Raw genomic sequence first — 22958 nt, forward strand, 5'->3', positions numbered from 1 at the left:
TAAAAAAAAAAAAAGATGTAGCAATAAACAAAAAAAAGATACATAGCTTTCAGCATGTATAATGCGTTCACAATGTTGATGTGACCTTTGGTTCTTTTTACTAATGGAATTTATATCTTCATTTTTAAATGAAATAAGAGGACAATTCAACAAGCTGTTTGCAGACACAGCCTAATTGGAATTATTGTATCACAGGCTTCGAAACTGTGTGATAGCTCAAGGTGTATGTTAATCATTAAAGTTCTAAAAGTTGGAATTTGCCATATGAGAGACTGTTTAGAAATGTTAATGCATAGTGTATGTAAGTTCACTTGACTGATTAGGGATTCTCCTCTCTGTGTGACTGTAATAGAGTACAAATATATTTTCATGTCTGTGTAGTGTAATTATTTTTTAAGTTTTGCTTGGTGAAAGTGGTTTTCTTGTTTTGGACTGCACTGACAAACATTAAACTATGCTTTTTTTTTTTAATGTTTGTTTATTTTTGAGAGAGAGACAGAGAGTGAGCACGAGTGGGGGAGGGGCAGAGAGAGAGGGAGACAGAAAATCCAAAGCCAGCTTCGCGCTGACAGCAGAGAGCCCCATGCGGGGCTTGAACTCACAAGCCATGGGATCATGACCTGAGCCAAAGTCTGATGCTTAACCAACCCAGGTTCCCCAAACTTTGCTTTTTTTAATTGATCTGATTTTTTTTTAGGATTTGCATATGTTATTGGTAGTGTTTGCTGAACGTTATTATGCTTTAAGAAGGAAAACATTTTATGTTTAGTGTATATTTCATGAGGTTTGGTAATGGTTACTGAATTATGCAGCAGAAATTTGTAATCTGCACACTTTCAGAGAGAAAGTATCCTTCCCACTTCTGGATGGACCGTTTTAAACTAAACTGTTGCCCAAGTTGCTAAGCATGTCATCACAGTTCTGAGGAATGCTAGTGCCCTGTTTTTAGCCAAAATAAATTGTGCATTAATATGCACAGCTAAAGATGTCAGCTACAGCGAGCCATCTGCAGCCAAACTGCTCTCAGTGAGTAACTGCCTCTGTGGAGGAGGTCCTGTGGCTTGGGCAGTCCTTGAATAGCAGAAAACAGAATGTTTTCAAGTGATAGCTTGGTTTCCTCTTTATAATAGGATACATTGCATTATTATATAATGTAGGTTATGCAATTATGTCTTTTATGGCCTTCAAAACAATACAAATAGTACAATATAAAATATAAATAACATACTCAGTAAATACTTGATGAGAATTTGATGAAAAATAGGAAAAAATTCAGAGTAATTAAATCATGAGAAGTGGTTGCTCCATTTGAGTCCATGTGATGAGAGGAGAGAAGAAGGAATAATTGGAAAAACATTTTAAACTGAAAAATTAAAAAAGAAAATTAAATCGGAGTCTGAGTGCTGTGGTTCATACTATGGTAGTGAGAGCTGAGAAGGGTAGACCTTGGAATATTAAGTGGTAAAAGGAGGAAATCCACTGTGGCCTGTAAAGATGGGTAATATTCAGGTAAGTGGAGGAGGAGTACACATTGGGCTGTGCATCATGACTAACATAAGACAGAAAGAGGATACTGCCGTGACAGTAAATGGTACATATAGATGTCCTGGTCTGCAGAAAAGTTTAGTTGTTATGCTTCCAGAAGTAGGAACCCAGCAAGTTTTGTTTTATAGGGACAGGATGAAAGCATGATTGAAGAAAATTTATTCTGGAGCTCCTGTGAATTGGTGTGCACATCAACACATATGAATTCCCAACATCGTGTTATTCTTTTGATGTTCCATTATTTCCAGTAGCATGCTATGTTGAACAGAGATTGCATTATAAATCTTATGAAGATTTTGTGTTTAAAATTTGCAGTCTGGAGGGCAGTGAAGACTGGATGTTAGTCATTAGGGCTTCTAGGCATTTTTTTTTTTTTGAGAAATTTTTAGCTAAGTAGATTAATAACAGTAATAACAGTTTTGAGCAAGAGCATTCTTTAATTCTAGAACACCGACATTTGCCAACTCACCTCGATGCTTAGATGTATTGAGTTAATTATTTTAAATTATTACTGAAGACACACTCTTAAAAATCAGAATATAATATTTTAGTAATCAAAAGTTTTTCTAACTTTGTTTGAAAGTGGCAACATTAATTGAAACTCTATATGCAGTTCACAAACTTAAGTGATACCTCTTAAAACATTTAAATAATACATTTATGATTATTCATCAAAGTCCTTAGATAATGAAGTTGTGTTACTGTATTTCACAGCTGTGATAAAAAACAAAGGTTCAACAAAGTAGAACCCAGGGGATTGGATTAAACAGGGAGGTGTGCTATATTAATTATATGCAGGACTACGCTAGAATACATAGTGACCTCAGAATGAGCAGAAATCCTGGCTAACCAGTCTCTTATCCCATTTATGCAGCGTATTAAATTAGAAGAGTGAATGAACAACTTTATTCCTTTCTTTTATTCCTTTCCAAAGAGCTAATTGAATTAGAGTAGCTCATTAAACAGTTGTGTCTCCAGACCTTGAATTCATTTGTATACTTTCTGTAAGTAAAGCTTTGGGTGGGGAAAGCAAAAGATGACTATTTTTTCCTTTTGTTATGTAAACTCTAGAATTGCAAATAGCTGAAGCAGGATGTGTTTTTTTAAATAAAGTTGTACTCAGTCATTTTAATGTTTATATATTGAAGATAAGAGTTCTTGGACACATCGATATAGTTGTAGGCTTCCCTGGTATTGTCTCTTTCATTTTTCCCATCATTTATCAGGTGGATGTGGATGAGTATAGTGCAATGTTAGGGAATAGGTGTTAGTTGTGGCAAGGGACCTGGAAACTTGTTGATGAAATATTGGTGGAGGGTTTCTTCTGTGAACCAGCCTTGGCCTTGAATATTGTCTGACTTCTGTGGCATGGGGAAGAAGTCATAAGGACTGAAGTGTTCTAAGATCCTTGTTTAAGGCTACATTGGACTGAAGACCCAATCATGTAGAAATAGGAGAACCAACTCTGTTACAGGCATGGGTACCAAATGGAACGGGCAGCGAGTGTCTGAGGCACTGATGGCAATTAATTCAGGTTAATTTTCCTCAGACTTAGAGACAAATGCTTAATTTTAGAAATGAAGCAAGACAGTAATTGCCTCTGGGCAGGGAAAATATGTATGCTTAGTAGGTATGGTGATTATGAGGGACTCCTTCAGTTTGAATCAAAATGGGAATAGATTGTCCATGGGCAGAGGTATCCGGTCAGGTTCTGGGGAGATTGGCATGTAACCAGAAAGTGAAGGCCGAAGCCTGTGATACAAACTGCGTAAACAGTGGGAATTAGCAGAGTAAATACAGGAAAGCTGTAGCTTGAAGAGCACAGACGTTCTCAGTTAACTTACTTCATTCAAACCAGCTCAAAAACGGTGGACATCTATCATGCTTAAAGGGTTAGTTAGACCCCTGGGGGTCGATAGAAAGACTCCTAGATAGAAAGTCCTTACCATTTGTTGCTTACCATCTTTTTAGGGGATATAGATTCGGAAATAGAAGGATGATATAAGTGCTAGCATGATAACATTAAGGAAATGAGATATTTTCAATTTCTTGCAAAAGATTAACTTTATTTCACAGTTTTGGGAGAGGCATCGAGGTGTGAGGGGAAGTAGTTAGAGTCACCCCTTCTGTGGTTGTTCGTTTTGCCTGGGTTATGTTTTTGTGAGGGTGTAAAGTACCTGAGCAATCACAAAGGCCAAGTGAGGGACAGTGGCTTTGGAAACGTGCAAAGATGAATGGGAAAGTACCTTTCATAAGCATCATAGACACACTTGAGTAATGGAGAATGCAGTGCAAATACTATGGGATTTATAATGCCAAGGACTGAGAGGCCAAAGGCACTGTTATTTCTCTGTGTGCATCGTGAACGACACTGCCCACAGAAAAGTTAAAGGTGGTTTGTGATGCTGGAGGTGGGGGGCAGCCGGGGGGCGGGTTGTGGACTTTTTCATTTTCTCAGTGTATGGGAGGTTTGCTTTTGTTTTTGTTTTTCAGTTGATCAGGGAGTTGGAAATGCCACTGTTTCCAGGACTAGATTAAGCGCTGAGATGCAAATCATTTCTATTTTCAATGGATTTGGCCAGTAGAATTAAATATAAAGGAGGCTCTTTCTAAAAAAATCCTAAGAGGATAAAAAGCTTTTCATACTGTGATCTCTACAATGATTTTAACCTGTATTCTAGTGGCGAGGAGGAACATGGAGGCGTCAAAATGTTTTTTATGTGTTGTTTATCCAAGTGAAGAAAATATGGTCATTAAAAGAATAAAAGTTGGGACCGTGGAATATCTCAAAAAAAAGGGTGTATTAAGAGAAAAAGAGAAGAAGAGGTGACTTGGGTTTTCTACCTTTCTTCCTGACTCTCCTTTGTGTCCTTATGTGGAAACAAGAGTCATATGCATTCATAGGGGCGCCTGGGTGGCGCAGTCGGTTAAGTGTCCGACTTCAGCCAGGTCACGATCTCGCGGTCCGTGAGTTCGAGCCCCGCATCGGGCTCTGGGCTGATGGCTCAGAGCCTGGAGCCTGTTTCCGATTCTGTGTCTCCCTCTCTCTCTGCTCCTCCCCCGTTCATGCTCTGTCTCTCTCTGTCCCAAAAATAAATAAACGTTGAAAAAAATTTTTTTTAAAAAAAGAGTCATATGCATTCATAAACTAGAAGGACACATTTGATTTTGGAATAAGGGCAATATAGAATGTTTCCAAGTTTTAATATAAATTATGCATATTATATGCTATGGTAGTGTACTAATTTTGCAGTGGTTCAAGGTGGAGTGAGAGCCTACTGGCTAGCTATGTGTGAAACTCCAACGTTCACATTGCACAGAGATTGAATATTTTGCTGAAAAAACCAAATGAATCCAAGGAAGTGTTCAAGGGGGAGAGTGGAAGGAAACTAGAAAGTTTCCTAGCAGGATGAAAGGAAAAAAGGAGTCATTACAGTATCATCAGATATAGTATCTGATACTATATCTGATGACACTTAATATATACCTGTAATAACCTTGAAGTTATATTACATGTTAACTTGTTTCTTATCTGATTTTTCTTCTGTAATCCAGCCTCCAGGAGACTAGAGATTTTTTCTCTTTTATTCAGTGCCATAGGCCAAGTAGAAGTTACCCGATAAATACTTGAATAAAGAAATGAATAGGTGGGGTGTCCTGGCTGGCTCAGTTAGTAGAGCATGAGACTCAATCTCAGAGTTATGAGTTTAAGCCCCATGTTGGGCTAAAGTAGAGCTTACTTAAAAACATTAAAAACAAGTAAGTGTATGAATTTTACATCGACTTTGGCCATAACACTTGTCAAAAAGAAGAAGAGCAATTTAACTATAATGCAAGTCACTAACCCTAGGAGTTTGTGATTTAAGGTGGTTATTATGGATGTACATCTCATAATATTTTGTAGAAAAAAATCAATGAGAGAGACTAGGTAAAAAATTATGCTTTTAATTATAGTTTCTTTTATCTTGTTTGACTGCATGATTATAAGGTGCTTTGGTGTCAGTGAAGGCTGTGGAAAAAGACAAATGAGAAAAAATAAACAATAGAACAGCACAAGTGTCATTGAGAGTAGGGGAGATGGTCAAGTAGGTAGATGCATATTTATGGAGGAATTTCTGTCCATCAAGAAGGGGGTAAAATCGAGTGAAACTTTCCTAACATTCTAGCTTACCTTTTAAGTAGCAATTGTTTCTCTTTTGGGATTCAAATATTTATATGTATAAAAAGTTATTATGTGAGATGCTTCAAACATACAGAAACATAAAGATAATATAAAAGTATGTAGATATTCAACTGCCATATTGAAAACAAATGTAATGAACGCTCAAGTACTTTCTACCTATTTTTTACAAGTTTTTAGTAAATATTTCCATCAATTTTCTGTATTCCTTAAATACAAAAAATTCACAAGTTTAACACTTATGCTTTAAAATATTGTACACCAAAAGAAAACCACTTCTCATTCATGCTGCAAGTTGGTCTATGTTCTCTTTACTTCTGTTACTTTCTACCTATTTTTAACAAATATTTTAATTTTACTTTATGATTCACACTTTTAAACAGAAATAAGATGTTAGAGTTGAGAATCTTTTTTAATCTTCTCTAAACAAAAGTTTACCTGACCATGAGATTGCAAAATAAGTCCTTTCATACTGGCGAATGAGTTTAAATAACTTCTGTGTGCTTTTTATTTTAAAGCCTTTTTAATAATTAAGAAAAAATTCAGTAAAATTTTTAAAAATTTTTTGAATTAAAAATTTTTTTTTTATTAGAAAACTTAATAGGGGTGCCTGTGGCTCAGTTGATTAAGTGTCTAGCTACGGCTCAGGTCATAATCTCAGGGCTCAAGAGTTCAAGTCTCACGTCGGGCTCTGTGCTAACAGCATGGAGACTGGAACCTACTTCAGATTCTTTGTCTCCCTCTCTCTCTCTGCCCCTCCCCCACCCATGCTCTATCTCTCTTTCTCTCAAAAATAAATAAACATTAAAATTTTTTTAAATGCTTAACAATATGAACTGTGAAATAATTTAAAAAAAATTAAGAGTTTGGGAAAAGTTAGTTCCATTTCTTTTCAAAAGAAAATTCTTTGCAGGTAAAGTGTATGTTTTTTGCCAGCCTAACACTTGACACTTTTGTACTATAGAAAACTTTTCTGGTATCAGTGCTCCATATATTTAGTTTTCAACCATGTAGAATTCTGTACAAAGAACCTCAGTGCCAAACTGGTAACACTGGTTACTTTGGGTGGAAAAGATTACATGACATAGAATTTGACATCCTAAATGATTTTGGAAATATTTAAAATTTTGTATTATAAGCATAAATTATTTTGAAATTTAAAAAAAAGGTGAAGGGGCACCTGGGTGGCTCAGTTGGGCAGCCGACTCTTGATCCAGCCCCATGTTGGGCTTCGTGCTGAGCACGGAGCCCTTAGCTTAAGATTCTCTCTCTCCCTCTGCCCCTCTCCCCCACTAGTGCACTCTCTCTTGTTCTTAAAAAAAAAAAAAAGTAAATGTTAGACATAGGTAGTTTTAAATTATATTCTGAAATAAGTATTGAATTCACCGTCTCCTTTTCATAATTGATGTGACATGAAATGAGCAGATCAACTTACTCCTAAAGCTGTGTGTGTGTGTGTGTGTGTGTGTGTGTGTGATGTATATTTCACATGTATATGTATCTCACCGGTTAAATCAATATATTGCTTAGTTATATTGCTCTTTCTAGTATATTCATAAAACTTTAAAGAAAAAATATTTCCTCTGTAAAATCATGGTATTATTTATGATAATTTGAAGGGATGCCATTATTTTTTCCTTATTTTCTTAACAGAGAATGTTTTCTTTCTAACCCAGTGTGGTTAATAATTTTTGTTTTCACACATTTGATTATGTTGCCTTGGAGGGGAACGTAATGCTCTGCTAATTTAAGAAATTAGCAATGTGTTAATAATTTGACAAGCGTACTCTGGGTTGTATAACTGAAAACTGTTCATGAGCCATCAATAGAGAAAATATCTAATGTAACTGATTTATGGAATCTATTATAACTCTTCTTTTTATGATACAGTGTTTTCTGTTTCTAGTGGTAAACATGCTTTCAGTGAATCAAAGGCAAAGAACAACAAAATTAATATTAGAAAAAAAATATTTTTATGTTTACTTTTTATTTTCCTTAAAATATATGGTGTTTAAGTCTCTGAGGTTCATTAATTATATTTCAGTATAATTAACATTTTATATTTAATTTTATTAATTTTTTTAATGTTTATTTACCTTTGAGAGAGAGGGAGAGAGCATGAGCAGGGAAGAGCAGAGAGAGAAGGAGACACAGAATCCGAAGCAGGCTCTAGGCTCTGAGCTGTCAGCACAGAGCCCCATGCGGGTCTTGAACTCACTAGCCGTGAGATCATGACCTGAGCCCAAGTCGGATGCTTAACCTACTGAGCCACCCAGGCACCTCAACATGTTAATATTTTAATATAAACTAAGTGAACTAATTTGATCTATATTTTATGTTTCAAATGATGAGCGACATAGCGTCAAATGGTACCATGTATTTTTAAAAATGTTTTTGTGTTTTCACATTGTTACTCTCTCACTGACCATTATTTTATATTATTTCTAGATAAAAGAGTGGCTCTGTTTAAACTGTCAGATGAAAAGAGCTCTCGGAGGTGACCTGGCTCCAGTTCCCTCATCACCTCAGCCTAAACCGAAGATTGCTCCTGTTGGTCCTGCATCTGCCGTGAGCAAACCATCCCCACAGCCACAGCACACTTCTCCAAAGAAGGATACTGTACCCAAGCAGGAGATCTTGAAGGCACCTGAGTCTAAGAGGCCCCCACCTCTAGTGAAACAACCGACCATTCACGGCTCTCCCCCACTTGCCGCCAGGCAACCTCCAGCGGCGGCGGAGTCTTCGCCCAAGCCAGCCCCTCCCAAAGAGCCCTCGGTTCCCTCTGAGCAGGCCGAGGTCCCCGTGGCTGATGATAAACCAAAGCAGCCCAAGACAGGAAAGCCAGCCACAGATGTCGAGTCTTCATCGTCAGTAGCAGCACAACCTGATATTCCAAGCCCTAAAGTACAGTTGGAAGATCAAGAGATAATAACCCCTCCTCTAAAAACAGACGCTGCCAAACCCTCCCAGAGTTTTCCACCAACGGGAGAAAAAGTCACCCCGTTTGATTCTAAAGTCATACCCCGACCTGCATCAGATTCGAAAATTATTTCACATCCTGGGCCCAGCCCAGAGGGCAAAGGTCAAAAACAAGCTGATCCGGTTCAGAAGAGAGAAGAGCCCAAGAAAGCACAAACCAAAATGAGTCCTAAGCCAGATGCCAAGCCGATGCCAAAAGGGTCACCTCCACCCGCAGGCCCACGACCTCCCACTGGCCCAACTGCCCCCACAGCTCAGCAGCCCCCAAAGCCTCAGGAGCAGTCGCGACGTTTCAGTCTGAATCTGGGAAGTATTACCGATGCCCCTAAATCGCAGCCCACGACTCCTCAAGAAACTGTGACTGGAAAACTCTTTGGGTTTGGAGCATCAATCTTCAGCCAGGCATCAAATTTAATCTCCACAGCAGGCCAGCCTGGGTCTCAATCTCAGAGTGCTCTTGGAGCTCCAACAAAACAGGGCCCTCCTCCTTCACAGCCACCTCCTTCTCAGGGGCCACCCAAATCCACAGGTCAGGTACCACCGGCACCTGCAAAGGTTGTACCTGTGAAAAAGGAAGCAAAAGCTCCAGTAGTTGAAAAATTAGAACCCAAATCTGAACCAGTTCCAACAGTAAAAAGAACAGAAACAGAAAAGAAGCCTCTGCCTGTTAAGGATAGCAAACCTCTAACAGCTGAGCCTCAAAAGGCTGTCCTTCCCCCCAAATTGGAGAAAACTCCCAAACCAGAATCAGCCTGTCCTCTCTGCAAGACTGAACTCAACATAGGTTCTAAGGATCCTCCTAACTTCAATACTTGCACGGAATGCAAGAATCAAGTGTGTACTCTCTGTGGATTTAACCCTATGCCACACTTGACTGAGGTAAGCAATTTATATATTATTTACGGATGTGACTCTATCATGTTTATTGTGAAATATTTTGTTAACCAAATTTCTAGACAAAAAAAAACCTCCAAAAAATAAACAAAAACATTTCTAGTAAAGGAGGTATATTAATAGTGATGTCATAGAAGTTTTGGGGCGCCTGGGTGGCGCAGTCGGTTAAGCGTCCGACTTCAGCCAGGTCACGATCTCGCGGTCCGTGAGTTCGAGCCCCGCGTCGGGCTCTGGGCTGATGGCTCAGAGCCTGGAGCCTGTTTCCGATTCTGTGTCTCCCTTTCTCTCTGCCCCTCCCCCGTTCATGCTCTGTCTCTCTCTGTCCCAAAAAAGAAATAAACGTTGAAAAAAAAAAAAAAATTTAAAAAAAAAAAAAAAAAAAAAAAAAAAAAAAAGAAGTTTCAATTACTTATTACATGCTTAGTTTATTACTAAAGTTTCATATAATTTGTATTTTTCTGGATTATGCACCAGAAGTAAGAAGATGAAATAAGTTGACAATTTAAAATAACACTTATCGCATTCCTTCATGAATTAAAGACCTGTAACTTTGGAATCGTATCCGGTTTTCACTCATTAACGCCAAATAAGGTTCTAATTTACCTTTCCCATTATCTCCAATCCCTTTTGTCTCTCCTACCTTAAAGAAAGTTTTGGTTCCTTGCAGATCCCAAAACAACATGAGGTCTGTCATTTTACAAAATTCTTAAGAACTTAGTGTAAGTTAATATTGCTTATTAGAAAATACTGATTCAAACATACTATGTCTAGACTTTTTATAATTCTCTTTGGGACTGTTATCTGGCTTAAATATAATAGAGTACTGTTTAAGAAATGTGCCAAAAAAAAAAAAAAAGATACCTGGGGTTCAGTAACTGATGTCAAGAAATTGTGTTTTTATTTACTTTTATTTTTTTTTATGGGATGATGAGACATTTTCTCCAAATGTAAATGACCTAACAGCAGATGGCAAATTTCTACCTAACAGTTAGAGAAGAATGAATCTATAAGCATTAGTAATGTGTTAGGGCTATTGGAATGAATATTTGGATCTTGGGTAACAGGGATTAAACGCTTGCTGCTGTGTCAGATGGTTAATAAATATTTAGACATTGAATTTTAAGTAATTGTTCATTGTCTTACACACATCAAAAATACTTAAGGGTTATTTTTTTTCTGTGCTCTTTGATTTTGTGATTCATTGGAATGGAAAAATTGAACAGATTTTAGCAACTACACAAAAGAAGCTTTAGAGATTCTGGTGTTGTTTTCAGGTTAAGTTGTTTAAAAGAATAAACCATATACAATTTTTATTCTTTTACCTTTAAAAGCCTTAGGTTGCTTTGACATTATTAACACCATATGAAAGTATTGTTTCTAAAGATTTAAGCACATTTTTATCTTCTTTATCTGTGATGAATAAAGTTAACTAAGATCCACTGAAAAGGCAGATAAAATTTGGTTTCCCTCAGCACTTCCTGAATGGTAACAACTATAATTATTACTTGCAGTGTTTTGGATTCAATGCAAAAGCAAAACAAAAAGCAAACCTTAAATTTCTTCCATATATTTAGAAGAGTTGTTTTTGGTTGTGTATTCATGAAGCAGAAAATTTTGTATTTCATAGACTTACAGAATTGTACCCTTTAATGAGGAGTCTTAAGGTGTCAACACAGTGCAGTTTAATACTTATAAAACAAATTGCATCACTAAAAACAAAACATAATGTCTGCATTTAAAATGTATTTTGGGCACGCTAAAAACAAAACAAAACAAAACACTGTAGTGTGGAGGGAGGACTTGAGTGTGTATGTGTTTGTGTGTGTCTTTGTACAAATGTGTCTGTATATACATGTTTCAGAGGAGATCATGTTTCAGAGGAGAAAAAAATCTGGTGTTAACAAAAGCGGTTGGCTAGGGCTCCTAGCTTAGCTTAACTGTGCTAATCCGTATGAAGTTTTCAGTTAGTGTAAGGCCTTAGTGCCCTGTGGTCTTTAGGTAACGTCTATTGGCTGACCCAGTATCAAGGGAGTGAATGATGTTAGTTGAGTTAATCACTGTTCAAGTATCCCTATTACTATTACCCCAAAGGACTTCAGAGGATTGGCAGAAGGAGTTAGTTGAAAAGAAGGCACATTGTGCTTGCATATGTGTGTGCGTACGTGCACATATATTTCCAGAAAATTGTAGATACGATTTATAGGCTTAAGTCGTGGTGCTGTCCCAGAGTTCTTAACTGCTAATCTCTGCTCATTGCCTTCAGTTAGGAGCGATTAGGAAAGCATCTTCTCCCTGATTGTTGCCGTATTTCTGTGCTTTCTCCCCTCTGCTTGATATTTGTTTCTTGTTACCTAATATTTTCTGCTCTTTCATTCTAGTTTTAGAGGGCATGCTCAGAAAATACTCAGACTTTATGCCTGCAATGCAAATAAATGGTATTTCTAAGTAAGGATTCAACTGTTTCCATGTATTTTTCTAATAAAGCACATTTAACTTCATATTATAAGCCTCTGCTTCCGCTGTACCTCATCACTGTGAGGCAGCACCTCTTTTCCCGTGGGTACCACCCCGCCTTCCCCTTTTGCTGTTCTGTTCCTCTGGTGGTGAGAAGGGCTGGTTATATGGGTTATGGAGCTACAGAGAGTATTTCCCCCTCCCCCGCACAGCCCTCAAACACACCTGTCTCTGAGGTTGCTTCCTGTTTGTCATGCACAGCATCCCCCACAACACCTGAGCTGTGCCAAGGTCTACCCAAGGGCCCTGGGGTGTAGCCAGACTTCAGCCTAAGCTTCAAGGTTTAACTGTTTGATACCAAGTTTGTATAAATGACACTGTAATCCATTAGCCTCTGATAGCAAGGAAAAAGGCTTCTAGGCTTTAACTTCTGGTAGCTCAGGACACATGTTATTAATTTTAAAAGCAGCAGCAAGGCTTTCTGAAAGAGCTAGTCTTAGAGAATTTGGAAGCATCCTGAGAAAAACAGCCTAAATTGACAATCCATTTACCTAGTGAATTTTAATAATTCTACTTCAGTTCAAATGCAAAAAAGGACTCATAATTACTCATAGTAGATGTTTATCTTAATGTTTTTACTATACCTTTCAAAAGGAGTTTTGTACTATGGGAATAAAACTTAAAACCATGTCTCCTCATGTTTCAGGAAGTTCTAGGGTCGCAATTTTGCTTCCTTAGTAAGATGATTATGCATGGCCTAAATGATGTAGGAATAGCTAGCATATATTTGTCACCAGGCAACAAATGGGCCTTTTGAGCCAATTAAGACCCACTGGTGTAACTGGGATCCCTTCAGATCTTTGTTCTCTAGCCAAGGTGGCTTCTGCATTGTCTATCAAATACTCAAGGAAAGCCTAATGGGTGTGCACTTTGTTTCTTAGTTTGGCAAACACATATCCTGCTTTTACTTTAAAAACGATTACTTAACTCTTTAAAAATTATAAATACACACACACACTCACACACATATCTCTCAGCACCCAAAAGCACATAAGTACATACATACACACCAAACTGAAGACTGAAAGAATAATAAAAAATCAATAAGTAGGAAACTCTTCTACCAATAATTATTTTTAAAATAATCACCTAGTGGAGATCTGCATTCCCTGTGAATACTTCTGACATCCCTGGCAGAGAGGGACGCCTGCTAGCCCTTTTTAGCTTACATGAGAAAGTTGACAAGTTTGTGGGTAGAAGCACAATTTTTGGTTCTTAAGTCTTAGGAGACTTTTGATATGTTGCCTTTATATTAAGTGTATATTTAGTCAGAAAATCCAAATAGGGATTTAAAATAGATTTTTGTTTAAACAAATTTAATCAAAAAGCAATTTCTCCATTAGTCTTTTTTCTATGCCTTTTTACGTGCTTAATATTCTATTCTATATTGATAGTTCTCTATCCCAGTCTTAACAGGTGATTATATAACATTTATTCACATGATTAAACTCTTCTTAAATATTATTAAAATGAGTATTACTTAATTTTTTGGATACAGGGATATGTTCTTTCAATATCAATTTAAATATTACTTAATTTTTTGGATACATGGATACACATTCTTCTCATATTAGGGATTTAGGTTTCATTTTTTTCCTTATAAATGAGTAATATTTTTGGATGCAAATATATTGTATTTTCACTGTTTCCCAAGGAAAGCTTACCAGTACTGATGTTACTGAAGGAGGGGACAAGGACCTTGCAGTGTCAGATTCTCTTTGGCGACGATAAAGCAGTTGACAATGCCACCACTGGTGTCACGTGATTCCTTTCTTACTGAATCTTCTCCATACTTGAAGAAAAACATTTAAAATGATATTTGTTAATCTGGAAGTCTAAAATTGCTATCATATTGTTCCTTTGACTTATATTTCTTTTATTACCATTTTGTTTGAATATTAAAGGCAAATAGATGCTTTCTAGAGAAAATATTGTCCAGGCATTATGGGAAAAGGTAAACTGCTATTGTTGTTGCTGTTTTTTTTTTTTTTTTTTTTTTTTTCTCCTTTTGCTACAGGCTGGTAGTAGACAGTCCTTTTCCTCACAACAGCCTTGTTGGGTAGGTTTTACAGTGATTTTAGAGATCAGGAAAATGACTATCAGAGGGGGGCAGCTATCAAGCCCCAGAGGCTGAGCCCATGCCCCTCTCTCCTGTAATATGTTTGATTGACCTAGGGAACTCGAAAACAAATGCCTCTTGTGTCCTCTCTTACTTGTAAGTTGTGTCAGTTGGTGATTACTAGGACTTTAATATCAGCAAATTTGCTAATATTTGCATCAAAGCAAGGTCACATTTGGAGCTCACAGAACAGTGGTGGATGTGTTACATGGTTGGATTTAGAAGGATGGGCAGATGAAGAGGTTTAGAAGTGTAGAGGCCAGCATCATTGCATTATTTTTCTTTCCAGATAAGTCCACCAACTGGTCACCATTTGTTTACACGTGAAAGAGACTGAGTGATGTACCTGCCTTCATATGTAGTGAATGTGAGGACATAAAGCATACTTGCTGCAGCTGCCAGAAATACTATTACATTCCTGCCAGGGAATGCAAAGACTTTACTCTGTGAACATTATGAACATCTAAGGTGGTTGTTAATCCTTGCTTCTCCCAACAGTTTGGTGTAGACTCCTTTGCTACATTCCCATGAGTGGGATTGCTGGACCTTCGGTTATCTATATCTTAAATTTGTTCTCCAGGCATTTGTATCAGTTTATATTCTGACCAGCTTCTCATATATTCTGCTCTTTCTCTTGAGATTCATTGTCTGATAAGATTGTCACTGGACAAATGTGGCTAATGAGCACTGTGGCTAACAACCTAAGATTATTTTAAGTGCGAAAAAACAGTGGATTTCAAGAAGTCAGTATGAAAAAATGTAAAACATCTCAATAATTTTGTGATTACTATTGTATAAGGCTTTTCTTCCTTAAGTATTGCTTCTTTTACTGCCTTTTCATCACACAACTTTGTAGTTGCCTAGGCTCGTGCGTGGCCATATACCGCTGTGTAGGATATATATCTTTCTCTCTCTACCAGAAAACACCAATGTTATTAGATTTCTTGATCTCTGATCGTCTTTTCCAGAGCTAATTTTCCTCATATTACACAAGATAGCTAGTTCTTTTTGCATTCATTACTGAGCAAAGAGGTCTCGGGGCTCTCTCATCAAGAGACATAAGGATCAATGTTCTCAGGTGCTGCTAACCATCATTAAGAAGTATCAGTCCTACTGACTAGCACAGTGTGGCCATGCGAGTCTTCAGGTCAGGACACCTTCTCTACTGATCCCTCAGGTACCAATGTTTCCTCCTTCAGAACTTTTGAATCTGTGGCTTTGAGTAAAATTCATCAGTTTTTGGGTCAGTTGCTGGAGACCCAGCAATACAAAATAACTAGAATTTACATCATCTGGTCTGCTATTTTCTCCCTTTTCTTTTCTTAATTGCTATTTATTTTACTTTTAAAGCTTAATTCCAATAATTTCAATTATAGAAGTAGTATATATGTGCACATATATATATATATGACAGATACATATATATGTATCTGTTATGTATATAACAATCCATACAGTACTGAAGTGTCTGAAGAGAAATAGCTTTCTCTCCCCCATGTACTTCATACTAACGACTTAGTATCTTTTCAGACATGTCTTTTTCTTTTTTTCTTTTTTAAAAATTTTGATTGCTGTGTAATTGACATAGAATATATCATTAGTTTCATATGTATAACAGTCATTCAACAATTACATATGTTGTGAAATGCTCGCCACAATAAGTGTATTACAGTATTGAATGGATTCCCTATGCTGCACTTTTCATCCCTGGGACTTACTTATTTTACGATTGGAACTCTGTGCCCTTTAATCCCCTTTGTTCATTTTACCATTCCCCCCCCCCTTCCCCTTTGGCAACCATCAGTTCTCTATAAGTCTGTTTCTTTTTTGTTGTTTGTTTGCTCATTTGTTATTTAGATTTCACATAAAAATGAAATCATATGGTATTTGTCTTTTTCTGGCTTATTTCACTTAGCATAATACCCTCTAGGTCCATCATTGTTGTCATGAATGGCAAGATTCATAGCTGAGTGGTATTCCCTTCTGTATATGCACTATATCTCCTTTATCCATCCATCTATTGATGTACGCTTGGGTTGCTTCCATGTCTTGACTATTGTAAATAATGCTGCATATAAGGATGCATATGTATTTACAAATTAGTGCTTCTTTTAAGATAAATACCCAGTAGCGGAATTAATGGATCATTTATGGTAATTCTGTTTTTAATGTTTTGAGGAACCTTTATCCTGTTTCCACAGTAATTGCACCAGTTTACATTCCTACTAACAGTGCAGGATGGTTCCCTTTTCTTCACATCCTTGCCAACACTTGCCTTTTTATACTAGCCATTCTGACTGATGTGAGGTGAAATCATTGTGGTTTGATTTGTGTTTCCCTGATGATTAGTGATGTTGAGCATCTTTTCATGTTCCATTGGCCATCTCTGTGTCTTCTTTTGGAAAAATGTCTATTCATGTTCTCTGCTCATTTTTTAATTGGATTATTTGTTTTTTAGGGAGTTTTGTTGTATCTGTTCTTTACATATTTTGGGTATTAATCTCTTATTGGTTATATTATTTACAAGTATTTTCTTTTATTTGGGTTGTCTTTTTGTCTTATTGACAGTTCCCTCTGCTGTGCAAAAGCCTTTTATTTTGGTGTAGTTGGAATAGTTTATTTTTGCTTTTGTTTTAATGCCTTAGGAGACAGATCCAGAAAAATACTGCTAAGGTTGATGTCTAAGAGATTACTGCCTATGTTTTCTTTTAGGAGCTTTATGATTTAAGTCTTTAATCCATTTTGAGTTTATTTTTGTGTATGATATAAGAAAGTGGTTCAGTTTTATTCTTTTGCATGTAGCTGTCCAGTTTTCCTAGTCCCATTTATTGAAGAGACTGTTTTTTCCTGATTGCATATTCTTGCCTCTTTGTCACAAATTAATTGACCGTAGATGTGTGGGTTTATTTTTGGGCTTTGTTCCATTGATCTATGTGTGTCTGTTTTTGTGCCAATACCATACTGTTTTGATTGTGATAGCTTTGTAGTATATCTTGACATCTGGAATTGTGATACCTCCAACTTTGTTCTTATTTATCAAGGTTGCTTTGGCTGTCTGGGGTCTTTTGTGGTTCCATGCAAATTTTGGGATATTTTTGTTCTACTTGTTTGAAAAACAGTGTTGGTATTATGATAGAGACTGCATTGAATCTGTACATTGCTTTGAGTAGCATGTACATTTTAACAATATTCTTGGGGCGCCTGGGTGGCTCAGTCGGTTAAGCATCTGACTTCGGCTCAGGTCATGATCTCGCGGTCCGTGGGTTCCAGCCCTGCATCGGGCTCTCTGCTGACAGCTCGGAGTCTGGAGCCTGTTTCAGATTCTGTGTCTCCCTCTTTCTCTGACCCTCCCCTGTTCATGATGTCTCTCTGTCTCAAAAATAAATAAATATTAAAAAAATAAAATAAAAAAAAAACCAAAAAACACCAATATTAATTCTCTAATCCATGAGCATGGTTAACCTTTCTATTTGTGTATCCTTCACTTTATTTCATCAATGTGTTAAAGTTTTAAGAGTACAGGTCTTTCACCTCTTTGGTTAAACTTATTCCTAAGTATTTTATTCTCTTTGATGCAGTTGTAAATGGGATTGTTACACATATTTCTGTTTTTTGCTATTTGATAGCAATCCGTGTATAGAAATGCAGTGGACTGCTGTATATTGATTTTGTATTCTGAAGTTTTACTGAATTCATGTATTAGATATAATAGTTTTTTGGTGGAGTCTTTGAGGTTTTCTGTACATAGTATCATGCCATCTGCAAGTATGGACAGTGTTTTCTTTTTTCTTTCTTACCAGTTTGGAAGGCTTTTATTTACTTATTTTTTGTCTGGTTTTATGGCCAGGACTTCCAGTACTATGTTGGATAAAAGTGATGAGAATGGACATCCTTGTCTTGTTCCTGATCTTAGGGGAAAAGCTTTCAGTTTTCACCACTGAATATGAATTTGGCAGAGGGTTTGTCGTATATATAGCCTTTATTACGTTGAGGTATTCCTTCTATACCCACTCTATTGAGAATGGGTTTAATTTTGTCAAGTGTTTTTCTTGAATCTTGAAATGATTGTGGTGTTTTTTTAAATGCTTATTTATTTATTTTGAGAGAGAGAGACAGAGGGCGCGCACGTGCATGCAAGTGGGGAAGGTGTAGAGAGAGATGGGAGAGAGAGAATCCTGAACACGCTCCACACTCAACACAGAGCCTGATGCAGGGCTCAATCCCATGACTTTGAGATAATGACCTGAGCAGACGTTAAGAGTTGAACGACCAACCGACTGAGACACCTAGGCGCCCTAATCATTTGGTTTTTAATCTTAATTTTGTAAATCACATTGATCAATTTGTATATATTGAACCATCCTAGCATCTTTGGAATGAATCCCTATGATCGTTATAAATGATCGTTTTAATTTAATGTGTTGTTGAATTTGGTTTGGTACTATCTTGTTGACGTTTTTGTATATATGCTCATCTGGGATATTGGTCTGTAATTTTCTTTTATTGTAGTGTTTTTGTCTAGTTTTGGTATCAAAGTAATGTTGTCACATAGAATGCATTTGGAAACATTCCTTGCTGTTTTTTTTTTTTTTTTTTTTTAAGCAGTTTGGAAAGAAAGGTATTAATTCTTTTTAAAAGGTTCATTAGAATTGACCTGTGAAATCATCTGGTTCTGGACTTTAGTTTGTTGGGATTTGTTTGATTACTGATTCAATTTTGTTACCAGTAATTGATCTTAAATATCTTTGTAAATCAGTCTCAGAAGATTCTGTGTTTCTAGAAATTTATCTATTTCTTTCAGGTTGTCCAATTTGTTGGCATATAATTTTTTATTGTATTAAATTATTTGAATTTCTGTGTAATTGGTTGTAGCTTCTCTGTCTTTTTTTGTTTATTTATTTGAATCCTCTCTTTTTTTCTTGATGAGTCTAAACCAGCTTTGAGTCTCATTGATCTTTTTCTATTGTTTTCTTTTCCATTTATTTCTGCTCTGATAATTATTATTTCCTTCTTTCTACTAACTTTGGGCTTTGTTTATTCTTCTTTTTCAAGTTCCTTCAAGCAGAAGTTTAGGTTGCTTATTTGAGATTTTTGTTTCTTGAGATAGGCCTATGTTGTTATAAACTGCCCTCTTAAAACTGCTTTTGCTACATCCCAAAGCTTTTAAATGGGTTTATTTTCATTTGCTCCCAAGTATTTTTTTTTTTTTTAATTTTTTTTTTCATCGTTTATTTATTTTTGGGACAGAGAGAGACAGAGCATGAACGGGGGAGGGGCAGAGAGAGAGGGAGACACAGAATCGGAAACAGGCTCCAGGTTCTGAGCCATCAGCCCAGAGCCTGACGCGGGGCTCGAACTCACGGACCGCGAGATCGTGACCTGGCTGAAGTCGGACGCTCAACCGACTGCGCCACCCAGGCGCCCCTTTTGATTTCTTATTATGATTATTTTGCTAAGGAAGTCCTTTTTACATTTATATTATAAAAATAGCCTTCCACATTTCTTATAAACATGTAATTTTATTCTTCACTTTAGGTCACTTATTTATCTGTCATTATTATTATTAGTTTTTGGTGTATTGTGAGGTGAAGGGTTTAATTTTACATATTCACAATGCATGACCGCTTGCCGCCACATTATTTACTAAGTAATTCATTCTTTTCACTCTCTTTTTAAATTATTTTTATTATAATTCCCATATAATTAATATACAGTGTTATATTAGTTTCAGGCATACAATATAGTGATTCAACAATTCTATACATTACACAGTGTTCATCACAACAAGTTTATTCTTAATCCTCTTCATCTATTATTTTACCCATCCTCTCACCTCCTCCCCTCGGCTAACCATAAGTTTCTTCTCTATATTTAAGAGTTTAGTTTTTTTCCTCTTTTTTCTTTGTTTTCTTTGTTGAATTCCACATGAGTGAAATCATATGGTATTTGTCTTTCCCTGATTGACTTATTTCACTTAGCAGTGTATCCTCTTAGATGCTTTCATATTGTTGAAACTGGCAAGGTCTTATTATTTTTATGGTTGAGTAATATTTCATTTTATGTATATATCATATCTTTATCCACTCCTCTATGGATGGAGACTTGTGTTGCTTCCATATCTTAACTGTTGCTAATAATCCTGCAGTAGCCATAGGGGTGCATATATCTTTTCAAATCAGTATTTCTGTATTCTTAGGGTAAATACACAGTAGTGGAATTACTTGATCTTATGATAATTCTATTTTCAAGTTTTTGAGGACTTTTATTTACTGTTTTCCATAGTGGCTGCACCAGTTTGCATTTTCATCAGCAGTGGCCCAGGGTTCCTTCTCTCCACATCCTCACCAACTCTTGTTTCTTGTGTTTTTGATTTTAGCCATTCTCATAGGTGTGAGCTGATATCTCACTGTGGTTTTGATTTGCATTTCTCTGATGCTGAGTGATGCTGAGCATCTTTTCATGTGTCTGTTGACCATCTGTATATCTTCTCTGGATAAATGTCTGTTCATATCTTCTGCCAATTTTTAACTGGATTAGTTGTTTTCTGAGTGCTGACTTTATATGTTGTGAATACTAACCCTTTATTGGATATGCCATTTGCAAATATCTTCTCCTATTTAGTAGATTGTCTTTTGGTTTTGTTGATGGTTTCCTTCTCTTCACATAAGCTTTTTATTTTGATGTAGTCCCAGTAGTTTATTTTTGCTTTTTTCCCCTTGTCTCAGGAGAGGCAAAAATTTTGAAAAATGTTGATATGGCTGATGGCAGAGAAATTGATGCTTGTGCTCTCTTCTGCGATTTGTATGGTTTCAGGTCTCACATTTAGGTATTTAATCCATTTTGAGTTTATTTTTATGTATGGTAGAAGAATGTGGTCCAGTTTCTTTCTTTTGCATGTAACTGCCCAGTTTTCCTAACACTATTTGTTGCAAACATTTTCTTTTTCCTATTGCATGTTCTTGCCTTCTTGACTCCTTTATTGAAGGTTAGTTGACTGTATAATCATGAGTTTATTTCTGGGCTCTTGATTCTGTTACATTGATCTGTGTATCTTTGTGTGTGTGTGTGTGTGTGTGTGTGCATGTGTGTGTGTGTGTGCGCGTGCACACGTGTGCACCAGTACCATACTGGTTTGATAACTATAGCTTTGTAGTGTATCTTGAAATCTCAGATTGTGATACTTCAAATTGTTTTCTTTTTCAAGATTGTTTTGGTTATGGGGCGCCTGGGTGGCGCAGTCGGTTAAGCGTCCGACTTCAGCCAGGTCACGATCTCCAAAAGATTGTTTTGGTTATTCAGGGTCTTTTGTGGTTTCATACAAATATTAGGATTTTTTAATTAATTTTTTTAATGTTTTATTTATTTATTTATTTATTTATTTATTTATTTATTTATTTTCAACGTTTATTTATTTTTGGGACAGAGAGAGACAGAGCATGAACGGGGGAGGGTCAGAGAGAGAGGGAGACACAGAATCGGAAACAGGCTCCAGGCTCTAAGCCATCAGCCCAGAGCCCGAGGCGGGGCTCCAACCCACGGACTGCGAGATCGTGACCTGGCTGAAGTCGGACGCTTAACCGACTGCGCCACCGAGGTGCCCCTAATGTTTTATTTATTTTTTAAGACAGAGAGAGACAGAACATGAATGGGGATGGGGCAGAGAGAGAGGGAGACACAGAATCCAAAGTAGGCTCCAGGCTCTGAGCTATCAAGGAGCACAGAGCCCGATGCGGGGCTCAAACTCACGAACCATGAGATCATGACCTGAGCTAAAGTCGGACGCTTACTGACTGAGCCACCCAGGCATCCCCAAATATTGGGATTTTTGTTCTGGTTTTGTGAGAAATACTTTTGGTATTTTGATAGAAGTTGCATTAATTCTGTAAATTTCTTTGGGAAGTATAGACATTTTAGCAATATTTGGTCTCCCAATCCATAAGCATGAAATATCTTTCCATTTAGTTTGTGTTATTTTCTATTCTTCATCAGTTTTTACAGTTTCCAGAGAATAGATCTTTCCCCTCCTTGGTTACATTTATTCCTAGGTATTTTATTATTTTTGGTGCAATTGTAAATGAGGCTGTTTTCTAATTTTTTATTTCTGCTATTTCATTGTTAGTGTATAGAAATGCAATGGATTTCTGTATATTGATTTTGTATCTGTGACCTGAGTTCATCTATTAGTTCTAGTAGTTTTTTCATAGAGTCTTTAGGATTTTCTATACATAGTATCATGTCATCTGCAAATAGTGGAAGTTTTACTTTTTTACCAATTGGATGGCTTTTATTTCTTTTTGTTGTCTTATTTCTGTGGCTAGGATTTCCAGTACTATGTTGAATAAAAGCGGTGAGAGTGGACATCCTTGTCTTCTTCCTGATCTTAGGGGAAAAGCTCTCAACTTTTCACTACTGAGTATGATGTTAGCTGTGAGTTTTCCATATATGGTTATTTTTATGTTGAAATAGGTTTCTTTACTCTGATTTTTAGTGCTACCTTTATCTTGTAATACATTTTCTTAAAACAATTCACTCTTCTAGATTCTTTAATTTAATTGTACTATTAAATGTTAAATGTCTAGTCTGCAGTTTTAGAACCTTACTATTTTTGTTAGTCTAGTTTTAACATTTAAAAATATTAAGTATCAATGAAAATCTAAGTCAAAAAGCCTAGTGATAGGGCGTGTACCTGCCCAGAATTTGACTTTTCCTTATTTATAAGCTAATAAA

General features: G+C 36.6%; 1 protein-coding gene across 10 annotated transcripts in view; it reads left to right on the forward strand.

Moving 5' to 3' along the window:
* PCLO (piccolo presynaptic cytomatrix protein) overlaps positions 1–22958 on the forward strand; it is a 426447-nt gene that overhangs the window by 26071 nt on the left and 377418 nt on the right. For all 10 annotated transcript variants that reach the window (XR_015248050.1, XR_015248051.1, XM_086696804.1 and 7 more), the window contains exon 3: positions 8174–9583. Coding sequence is in view for 8 of the 10 variants with exons in the window: in XM_086696804.1 (XP_086552930.1) it covers positions 8174–9583 (1410 nt within the window). In the remaining 2 variants the exon portion in view is untranslated. The remainder of the gene's footprint in view (positions 1–8173; positions 9584–22958) is intronic.

This window comes from Puma concolor, chromosome A2 (assembly GCF_028749965.1).
Source record: "Puma concolor isolate L17-30 chromosome A2, mPumCon1.1.hap2, whole genome shotgun sequence".
In the NCBI taxonomy this organism is placed as follows: Eukaryota; Metazoa; Chordata; class Mammalia; order Carnivora; family Felidae; genus Puma; species Puma concolor.